The 11,536-nt window shown below is 37.7% G+C and overlaps 1 protein-coding gene across 1 annotated transcript; it reads right to left on the bottom strand.

Annotated features, from left to right (window-relative positions):
* Positions 1–893: 893 nt before the first annotated feature.
* Positions 894–2,314, bottom strand: LOC148692379 (uncharacterized). The gene is made up of 2 exons (XM_088680924.1): positions 1,306–2,314; positions 894–940 (listed from the first exon to the last, which is right to left on the bottom strand). Exons 1-2 carry the CDS (start codon positions 2,312–2,314, stop codon positions 894–896), a joined length of 1,056 nt encoding a protein of 351 aa, XP_088537050.1.
* Positions 2,315–11,536: the final 9,222 nt, after the last annotated feature.

The following is an 11,536-nucleotide window of genomic DNA, read 5'->3' as shown; positions in this document are numbered from 1 at the left end:
CCCTTTTAGGGTCAGATAAGGCTTCTAGAAATTAGGTTTTTAGGTCCAGTTGCAGCTAGGATTAAGGTGGAACAAGATTAGATTAGGATAAGATAGGATAAGGTTGGATAAGGTTAGATAAGGTTAGATAAGGTTAGATAAGGTTTTGGATAATGTTTCCTCTTTTGAGCTGATTCCTTATCCACTTTGTCTTGAGTTTAATTTCTTCATCTTCTTATCATATTTCTAGCCTCTTGAACTCCAAATTCATCCATCCATGTTAGCCCATATACAAGCTATCCACATAGTGCCCAAAACTGCTCCAAAATGCACCAAAATGCACTTTCTTGGTACTTTCACCCTTTGGACCTACAAACACACGAAAATGAGTTGAAATACTACATTAACTAAGAAATAATAACACAAATGCACAAGAATAAGCTAGCTAAGTCGCCTAAATATGTTCCTATCACTCCTTCTCCTGAATTCGTTTCCTTGTTGTACAAATCTTCCTCAAAAACTTAGCGTACTTCGGAATTTGCTTTATTGCATCAAGGAGCAGAATATTGACATGCACCTTCCTAAACGTCTCCAGGATGTCTTTTTCATCCTTCTCTGTCTTAGATTGCATAAACCTACTAGGAAAGGGCACATTTAGTGGAATAGAACTAGACAAATTCGAATTTGGACTCACCTTGGTGGTTTGGGATGGTTTTGGTGTACTAGAGGGTTGCGACAAGGTTTTGGCTTCCCTTGCCGTGGCCTTTGCTCCCTGCTCTTCTTCTTGCAGCAGTTCTTTCTCCTCATTAAGGCTTTGTTTGGATGGTTTTGGATGATTTCCAAGCTCCTTACCACTTCTCAACGTAATGGCCTTGGCGGTTTCGAACCCTCCCTTTGGATTGACAATGGTTGAGCTAGGGAGCTTGCCTTGGTCTCGCAATTGTCCTACCAACTCCGCAATCTGCCCAATTTGCTTCTCTAAGTGGTCCATCCTTTTGTCTTAGTTTTGCATCGCCTTTTCTTGGTTTTGCAATGCTTTGTTTTGATTTTCTTGCCCCTGAGACAAATTGGTAAGTAACTTAAGAAGTGTAGCATTATCTAAAGGCGTACCTTGATTGTTTTGGGCAGATTGGGGTGGGGTTGGATCATTGCCGTAGGTTTTGGTGTAAAACCCCGGGGGTTGTTGCCTAAAGCCTCCTTGTTGTTAAAGTTGTTGAGGCTCCCTCCACTTGAAGTTTGGATGGTCTCTCCACCCCGGATTATATGTGTTAGAATATGGATCATTCCTTGGCTGATTTTGGCTTGGAAATCCAATGGCATTTGCACTTTCCCATCCCCCATTCTCAATCAATTGAGGGCACTTGTCCGAAGGATGTCCTTGGATAGAACATACGCCACATACACTTGGACCTTGTATCCTCATTCCTTCGGCCATCTGAGACACAATAGAAGTAAGATTAGCTAATTGAGATTGAATGTCGAATTGGGAACTTACCTCATTCACTTGCTGCCGTGGGGTGTCTCTTTGTCCAACACCTTCATATTGTTGTGCATTCAATGCTCTATTTGCAATTAAAACCTTGGCAGCCACGGGCGTTTTGTCAACCAAAGCACCTCCCGCTGAGGCATCTAGCATTTGTCTCTCAATTGGAAGAAGCCCCTCATAGAAATATTGAATTAAAAGTTCTTCCTTCATTTGATGTTGAGGGCATGATGCAACTAGAGTCTTGAAACTTTCATAATATGCCGGAAAAGACTCCCCTTGGTTTTGTTGAATGCCACTTATTTTCTTCCTCAAAAGAATCACTCTTGAAGTTGGGAAGAATTTCTCTAAGAATGCCCGCTTCATGCTTTCCCAAGAAGTGATGGTTCCGGGTGCCAATTCGTATAGCCAATCTTTAGCCTTTTCTAGAAGAGAGAATGGAAAGGCCTTCATCTTCAAAATGTTCCCATCGACATTGATGGGTGTCATACTCGAACATACCACTTCAAACTCCTTAAGATGCTTGTTTGGATCTTCCATGGACAACCCATGGTATTTGGGAATGTGATGCAACAAGCTAGACTTCAATTCGAACTCATCGGTCTTGCCTTGGGCAGCCATAGGATATTGGATGCACAAAGGTACGGCATTGTCTAGCCCCGAGGCCGAAAGTTCTTTGATTGTTCGATTGTCTGCCGCCATGCTTTCTTCTTCTTCAAATTTAGATTCGGAATCTGAATTTGAACTTGGTGGATAAGGTTTCGGTTGTTTCCTCTTTCTTCTCAAAGTTCGTTCAAAATCGTCGTCAAAATCCAATATGTTTGCACGAATAGGTTGAGAACGACGAGTCATAAACTAGTACCTGAAAATAAAGAACACAACCAAATCAGCAATCTATTTAAAAGGCACGGCACACTTAAAGAAAAAACACAAAGACACTAAAAAGACACTACACAAACAAAAGGGATTAGCAAATTTGCTAATCCTCGGCAACAGCACCAAAATTTGATGTGTAAATTAACTTGACACACAAATTAAACCCTATTTGTGACAATTGTAGTAGATATGTAAGTAGGGATCGTTCTAGACCGGGGATTAACTAGGGATGCTAATCTATGTAAATAAGACTCAAAAACATTAAATTAGACTTTATGGACTCAAAACTAACTTTAGACACTTAAAACAGCAACCAATACTCAAAAAGACTCAAATTTAGACTCAATAAAGGTTTTGGACAAAAATAAGACTTGACTAGACTCAAAAGACTCAAGGAAAACAAGTTTTGACTCAAATATGAAGACTAAATAACATGGGGATTGTTTTTGACGAATTTTAGACTCAAAACAAAAACTTAGTAGAAAACACTTTTGAAAAACGAATTTAGGTAAAATAAATGGGTAAAAGGCTAGTTAGAGGGTCCTTCTCCACACATGATATATGCATACGAACCAATGTCCAGTTATTACTCCTTTAGACTATGAATGACAACGCCCCAAATTAGTTGCATCGCACAACTAACCCTCAAGTTTTCCTTATTTCATTGAATTGAATGAAAACGCATTACAACCAAATTATCTTTTTCAAGTTCTTTATATGAGATGCATAACAAAGATACATATCAAAAGTCATTAAGCTTTGTGAAAACTATAAGCGTTGACAAGGCACTCATCACTATGAAACACATGAGATTCGTACCAAGGATTTACTTAACGCGATTGTGACTAGCAACCTCCACTACTTTTGAATATAAGTGAATAACAATTACGTGAAACCCCCCTATACTCTAGCGTCAAGTTTATGCATGCAAATTAAGTGTTAACCCCCAACCCACATACATAAACCAGTTTTAATAACTTAGATAAGCAAATCACATTCATGCCTTTAAGAAATAATAACCGGACGTAATCAATTCATATAAAACATATAATCATGGCTTCAAATTCTCCTCTAACTAAAAAGAAGTTAGTTCCTCATGTTCGCAAAACAAAGATAATTAAATTTAAACATTGAACTAAGACTAAGGAGAGAAGGAACCAAGAAAAACGCTCCACACTCCAATGGCATGCACGGCACTCCCTTGGATGGTAGATTGCACAAGTCCTCCTCTCCTTGCTTCCTTGCTTGCGGCACTAGGGTGGTGTAGAATGGATTGTGGTGTTTGATGGATGAAAGTATAAATGAATGAATGAATGAGTGAGTGGGTGATTGAATGGTGCGGCATAGGGCTGCTTATATAGGCTAATTAGGCACACTTAGCGAAGGAAAAGGATTGCACAATCCCATAGAAAAAGGGTTAATCCAAGGCAGAAATCAAATGGCATTTGTAATAGGAAGTGCGGCTAGGATTTAGGGAATTCTAGAAGGTTTTGGTGCCGCACACACATGGGAGAAGATAAGGTGTTCTAGAAGGAGTGTTTAGGGCAGATTCCTAAACCTAAAGGGCCAAGGACACATGATATTTGTGTAGAAGGAGGATTGCGATTCCTAAACCTACAAGGAATGGAGTTCTTGCGGCATTTAAATGGATAAGGCTTCTAGAAACTGAAATAGGTGTTTAAATGTGTAATTAATTCCCTCTAAGTAGCTAAGTTTAAGTCCTAACCTAATTTGGATAGGATAAGATAGGATAATGTTAGAGTTAGGATAGGATAAGGTTTCTAGGATAGGATAAGATAAGGTTGGATAAGGTTGGATAAGGTTCCTTGTTTCTTGCTTCTTCCTTATCTTCATTGCATTAGGACTTCTTCCACCAGATTTGTAGCCTTTCCTAGCCCTTCTTGACTTCAATTTCGTCCATCCTCTTTGCTCCATGGTTAAGCTATCCAATCCATGCCCAAAAATGCTCCAAATAGCCTCAAAATGCCCTTTCTTGCTCCTTTTGCCATTGGGACCTAAAAACATACGAAAATAACTTAAAAGACTAAAATAAATAGTAATTAACTTCATAAATGCAAGGAAACAACATAACTAAGTAGCATAAATATGCTCCTATCAACTTACGATTTTTATTGAACGTAATGATCTTTGATTGTATCTTTATTATGATATCATGTAGGGAACTTTTCAAGAATGCTTTGGGTTGTCGTATGAAGTCATCCAATCCAATAACTTAAGGAAAATATGAGGGTTAATTAGTGATGTCACGGTTAATCTGGGGTGTTGAGGTTCATGGTTTATCGGAAAAGCAACTGGAAATCAATTTGTGTTTGAATGTATCATGTGTGGAAAAGTATCCCCTAGCTATCTAATCATCCATTGGTTTTCCTAAATTCGTCAAAATCTCTTTTAAGTCTTTTATTTACTTGTTTTTCTCTTAAATTCGTCCAAAACCCAATCCCTTTTACTTACTTGTTTCAAATCTGTCCTAAAGTGTGTTTTTGAGTCTTTTGAGTCAAAACTAAATCTATTTTCGTCCAAATTAAGTCCTAGAGTCTAAATTGAGTCTTTTGGATTGTTTTGTGTTGTTTTGAGTCTTTTAAGTTTGTCTTGAGTCATATAAGTTTAGTTAAGAGTCTTTGACTTTGTTTAAGTGTTTTTAAACATATTTTTGTATCTTTGAGTCAATTTTCATTAGATTAGCAATCCCTCCTAATCCCCGGCTGATAGGAGCATCTTTAGGCGACTTAGCTAACTTATTCTTGTGCATTTGTGCTATTATTTCCTAGTTAATGTCGTATTATTTCCTAGTTAATGTCGTATTTCAACTCATTTTCGTGTGTTTGTAGGTCCTAAGGGTGAAAGTACCAAGAAAGTGCATTTTGGTGCATTTTGGAGCAATTTTGGGCACTATGTGGACAACTTGTATATGGGCTAACATGGATGGACGAATTTGGAGTTCAAGAGGCTAGAAATATGATGAGAAGAGGAAGGAACTATGCTCAAGACAAAGTGGATAAGGAAGTAGCTCAAAAGAGGAAACCCTATCAAAAACCTTATCTAAAACCATATCCAACATTATCCAAAACATTATCCAAAACCTTATCTCATCTTATCCTATCCTAACCTTATCATGTCTTAATCCTAGTTGCAAGGGGACCTAAATAGATATTTCTCGAACCTATTTCTAGAAGCATTCTCTTCTAGAAGCCCCAAATCAGCCACAAAGCTCATTCTTTCTAGAAACCCTATAAAGGTGGCGCCTAATCCCTTCTAGAAGGCCTTGCCTTGCCTTGCAAGCCATTCCATCCTTCCCTCCATGTGTGCCGCACCTCTCTAGGCCCTATCCCTTTTGGATTCTGATTTCTAGGGCCTTATTCCTTATGGATTTGGGTTACACAAATCCTTGTATGAAACTAGGTGGGCCAACCCCTCTCCTAAGTGGATTTAACTCACTTGTGCCGAACCCTAGGGCCCTAATCCAATAAATCTACTAAGTTGTAACCCTAGTCTAATTAACCCTAGGACTATATAAACATAAAATCAGCCACAAATTAGCACCACCCTTTATGCTATTCAGAAACCTTGTTGCCGCAACACCCTAGCCTCCATTCTCATCCTTCATCCACTCCATACAACTCCATACACCACCTGCCGCATCTTACCACCATATTTAGCCATTATTCATCCTTCTAAACAAGAAAACACCATTCAAAACCCCCAAATCCACCACCCACAACTTGTGACGCAACAAGGAAGAGGAAGGAGAGCCTAGCTATGCATGCCATTCATCCTGGAATTGCTGAAACATTTAGGTGTAATCTTTCTTGTATTTTCAATGTTTAATTTCAAGGATTTTTGCTTTGCGAGTATGAGGAACTAATCCTTTTTTTTGGCTAGGGGGAATTTCGAAACCATGGCTATATTTGCATTATGATTTGATTACTTTCAGTTGTGATTTCATGAATGGTGAATTCAATTTACTGATCTATTTGAATTAAGACTTGTTTATGTATATGAATTGGGAGTGCACACTTAATTTGCATGCATAAATCTGATGCTAGGGTATAAGGAAACTTCACCTAATCATTGGGAACTTATATTCATGAGTAGTTAAGGTTGTTAGTCACAATCATGTTAAGTAAATTCTTGGCATAAGTATCAAGCGCTTTCATAGTCACGAATGCCTCGTCAACACTTATGATTTCCATAGAACCTAATGATCTTTGATTGTTTTTCTATTATGCGCTTTCATATAGAGAACTTTTGAGGAATAATTTGATTGCAATGCGCTAACTCCATTCAATTCAATGACCTAAGGGAAATCTGAGAGTTAATTTAAGCGTACCTAATTAACTTGGGGTGTTGAGGTTCATGATTCATTGAATAAGCAACTGGAGATTGTTTTGTATGCAAGTATTCCATGTGTGGAGAAAAACCTCCTAGCTAGCCCACCATCCACTTAATTCAATCGATTTCGTCCAAATCTGCCTAGTTCAATTTCTTGTTTTGTTTTGTTTATTTTCGTCCAAAACCAAATCCCCATTTGTTTTAGAGTGTCTAAATAGTTAGAATATGTTTTAGATTGTGTTTTTGAGTGTTTTGAGTCAAGATAGAACCAAATTTCGTCCAATTTTGTGTTTAGAGTCAAATCTGCCCAGTTTGTGTTTTTTTAGGCAGTTTTGAGTGTTTTTAGCTTATTGTGAGTCTTGTGAACTTGTTTTGAGTCTTTTAAGTTGAGTTAAGTATTTTAAAGGTTAGTTTTATCTATTTGAGTCAGTTTAAAGTGTTTAGCAATCCCTCCTAATCCCTGGTTTAAGATCGATCCCTACTTACTTATATACTACAATTGTCAAAAGAGGGTTAATTTGTGCGTTAAGTTAATTTCCGCATCAAATTTTGGCGCCGTTGCCTGGGATTAGCAACTTTGCTAATCCCTTGTTATTTCTTTTTGTTATTTTTGTGTGTTATTGGTTTTAGTTCTGACCTTGTCTTGTTTTCTTGTTTTTAGGCACTAGTTTATGACTCGGAGTTCTCAACCGGTTCATGCGCATATCTTAGACTTTGACGACGATTTTGAGCGAACCTTGACAAGAAAGAAGAATCAACAAGAGCCTTAACCACCTCAAACTGCACCAGAGCTTGAAAAGGACAAAATACAAGTGGGAGAGGAGGCCACGGCAAGGGTTTTTGAGGAAGAACAAGTTATGGCAGCCGACAACCGAACAATCAAGGAGCTTTCCGTTTCAGGATTGGACAATGCCATGCTGCTATGCATTCAATATCCAAGGGCAGCCCCAGATAAGACTAACAAGTTCGAACTCAAGTCTAGCTTATTGCACCATATTCCTAAGTTCCATGGGTTGTCCATGGAAGATCCTAATAAGCACTTGAAGGAATTTGAGGTTGTTTGCTTAAGTATGACCCCGGTGAATGTTGATGGGAGCATTTTGAAGATGAAGGCTTTTCCCTTTTCTCTCTTGGAAAAGGCTAAAGATTGGTTGTATGAACTAGCCCCCGGAACTGTCACATCATGGGAGAGTATGAAAAGGGCGTTTTTGGAGAAGTTTTTCCCAACTTCTCCAGTCATTCTTTTACACAAAAGGATTAGTGGCATTCAGCAAAATGAAGGTGAATCATTTCCAACTTATTATGAACGTTTTAAAACTCTTGTTGCTTCATGTCCATGATGCGAAATATATAAGCACACAAATTAAAACCCTCTTTTGACAATTGTAGTATATGTATAAGTAGGGATCGTTCTAAACCGGGGATTATGAGGGATTGCTAAATCACTTGAAAACTGACTCAAAAACGTAAAACAAAGGTTAAAACACTAAACTAGACTCAAAGAATGCAAAACTAAACACTTAAAACACTAAAACAAACCAAAAGACTCAAAACAGCACCAAAACACTCAAAACTGCCTTAAAAACACAATCTGGGCAGTTTTGAGCACTTCTAATTTGGACGAAATTGGGTGATAAATTGAATCAAAACACATAGAAACCCAAACTAAGACACTTTCTAACTAAATTGGACACTAAAGTAAAGGGGGATTTAGTTTTTGACGAAATTAAATAAAATGCACAGATTGTAATTAAAACAGATTGTAAAGATGAATTTGATGAAAATATGGATGGAATGCTAGCTAGAAGGTTCCACACATGTCACACTTTCATACAAGATGATTTTCAGTTGGTCTTTCGATGAATCATGAAACTCAACACCCCGGGTTAATTAGGTTCGCTTAAATTAACCTTCAAGTTCTCCTTAAGTTAATGAATTGGATGGGACAGCGCATACGCAATTCAAAACATTCTCCAAAAGTCCTTTACGTGAATGATGCGAGATTTATACGCACACAAATTAAACCCTCTTTTTGTCGATTTGTAGTATAAGTATAAGTAGGGATCGTTCTGGACCGGGGATTAGGAGGGATTGCAAATCTCTTGGAAACTGACTCAAAAACGTAAAATAACAATATGAAATACTAAATTAGACTCAAAGAATGCAAAACTAAAAATAAGAAAGATTAAGACTAAGACTTAAACGAAATATGGGGGGATTGATTTTGGACGAATTTAAACTAAAATGGATAGATTGTAAAGAAAACAAATTGTAAATATGAAATTGACGGAAATGAATGGATGGTATGGCTAGCTAAGGGGTTCATCTCCATACATGTTACACTTGCATAATAAAATGATTTCCAATTGCATTTCAATAAACCATGAATTCTCAACGCCCCGGGTTAATTAGGTCCGCTTAAATTAACCGTCAAGTTTTCCTTAAGTTAATGAATTGGATGATTGCATACGACAATCCAAAGCATTCCTCACAAGTTCCCTACATGAATTGCATAATAGAGATACAAGCAAGAATCATTAAGCAATATGAAAACTATAAGTGTTGACGAGGCATTCGTTACTATGATTGCATGAAACTTATGCCAAGAATTTGTTTAACGCGATTGTTTATAAGCAACCTCCACTACTTGTGAATATAAGTTCATAACTATTACGTGAAACTCACTTATATTCTAGCGTCATATTCATGCATGAAAATTAAGCGTTCATTCTCAATAAACATACATAAATAGGATATCAATCAAATAGTTAAACAAATTGAATTCACAACTTATGAAACGTAATTAAAAGTAATCAAATCATATTGCAAGCATAAACATATATTTCGAATCACCCCCCCTAGCTAGGGGGGGGGTTTAGTTCCTCATACAAAACAAAGAGAATTAAAATTAAACATTGAAATCAAAGAAACACCTAAACATTCCAACAACTCAAACTTGAATTGTATGAACGTTTAGGCCCTCTTCTCTTCCTCTTCGTTGTAGCACAAGGTCTAAAGATAGTTGGTTTGGGGGGATGGAAGTGTGGAATGGAGTGGGGAATTATGGAAATAGGTGAGGAGTGGTGGAGAAAATGGTGCAGAAAATGGAGAGAAACTCACGGCTAGAGAAGGAATGGAGTGTTTGTGTTGTGGTATCTACAATGGAATGAGATATTTTGAATGATGGGAATGCAAGGGTATTTATAGGAGGAGTGGAGATGTATATGGCTATTTGTTTAAGGTGTTTGTGTGGAGGAATGATGGAGAATTGCATGTGGAATGGCTGCAATGATGAAGAATGAAAGCTGGAAAATAAAAGGGAAAGCTGGAAATCTGAAAATGCAAATGGGAATCCTGAAATGCAAAGGTGGCCACGGTTTTGAGTGTGTTTTGTGTTGGAAATGCATGTGAATGCATGTGAATGTTGTTTGTGTGAAGTGTGTGTGGGTTAAAGAGTGAATGGTGGTGTAATGATGAAGTGTGATGGCTGAAAATGTCAAGGGAAATGCATGTGATTGCATGGCAAAGAATTTCAGGATGCATGTGTGTTGGTGTGTTGTGTGATTGTTTTGTGGTTTAAGTGGCTTAATTAAAGAATGGGAGTGCATGTGGCTTAGGTGGTGTAATGATGAAGTGGGAATTGAAAGAATGTGGTTGGAAAGTGGAAGGGAAGGCACGGCACTGAAGGTGTTTTTGGGTGTGTGTGTGTGAATGTGTGGCTTAATGATTAAGTGAATGAGTATGTGAATGCATGTGTTGATTGATTTGTGGTGCAATGATGAAAGGCAAAGTGGAAGAATGTGGCTGAAATGGTTGAGGAATTATGCACGGCAATGGGTTGATTTTTGATGATTTAAAATGTTGATGCATGATGAAGAGTTAATAAATAATGCATGTAGGGTTAGCTAGGTTGTGTGATGATGAGTGTATGTGACATTGTTTTGTGATAAAGAATGGATAGGGTGAATGATTATGTGGCTACATGTTTGAATGATTAAAGTGCATGTGGGTTGATTGAATGAATGCAAAGTGAATGATTAATGAAATGAGAAAGCATGACCAAGGTGGAAATGCATGTGAAATGTTGGAAAGGGATTGGGAATGCACGGCTTTGGGGAAAGAATGAATGGATGTGCAAATGTGTTTTAATTAATGAAAGTGTTTGGAGAATGAATGCAATGATGAAGAGTGAATAAAGAATGCATGTAGGGTTAGCTAGGTTGGCTTTGTTTGGGTGCATGTGTGTTAATGGTGGTTTTGCATGTGAATTGATGGATTGTTTTTGATAGAATGGATGGTTCTTTGCATGGCTATAAGGGAGAGAATAAGAGAGAATGGGCTAGGCCCTTTGTTTTATGTCCAAAGTGAATACAAGGCCTTCAAATTCGTCCATCCTTTTGGCTCCATGGATAAGCTATCCAATCCATGCCCAAAAATGCTCCAAATGGCCTCAAAATGCACTTTCTTGCTCCCTAGGCCCTTAGAACCTAAAAACACACAAAAGAAGCATAAAGGACTAAAATAACTAGAGAAACATAACGTAAATGCACGAGAACAAGCCATTTAAGTCGCATGAATATGCTCCTATCAAATACCCCCACACTTATCTTTTGCTAGTCCTCGAGCAAACAGAAAGAAAAACAAAACAAAACCAAACGAAACAAAACAAGTAAAACACAACCTAAACCTTCCAACAACCGTCTTAGGGATTTCCAATGCACATGACACGTTAAAAATCATCATTCCCACAGATTTTAGTCATCTTCACACTTAAGTACATTCTTAATCATAGTCACCATATACTAGTTCACAATTAAGCATTTAAAACCATGTTTTGAATGTAGTAAC

This window comes from Pyrus communis, chromosome 12 (genome assembly GCF_041283825.1).
Source record: "Pyrus communis isolate YQ-2024b chromosome 12, ASM4128382v1, whole genome shotgun sequence".
Lineage (NCBI taxonomy): Eukaryota > Viridiplantae > Streptophyta > Magnoliopsida > Rosales > Rosaceae > Pyrus > Pyrus communis.
The sequence above is the reverse complement of the archived record's forward strand: the minus strand, read 5'-3'. Positions and strand labels throughout refer to the sequence as shown.

Excerpts from the sequence above, each read along its gene's own strand:
- LOC148692379 (XM_088680924.1), bottom strand. The coding sequence starts at position 2,314 with ATGACTCGTCGTTCTCAACCTATTCGTGCAAACATATTGGATTTTGAC. Across the intron at positions 941-1,305 it reads TGAGAATGGGGGATGGGAAA|ATTGCGGAGTTGGTAGGACA; the intron begins GTGCAAATGCCA and ends CAAATTGGGCAG.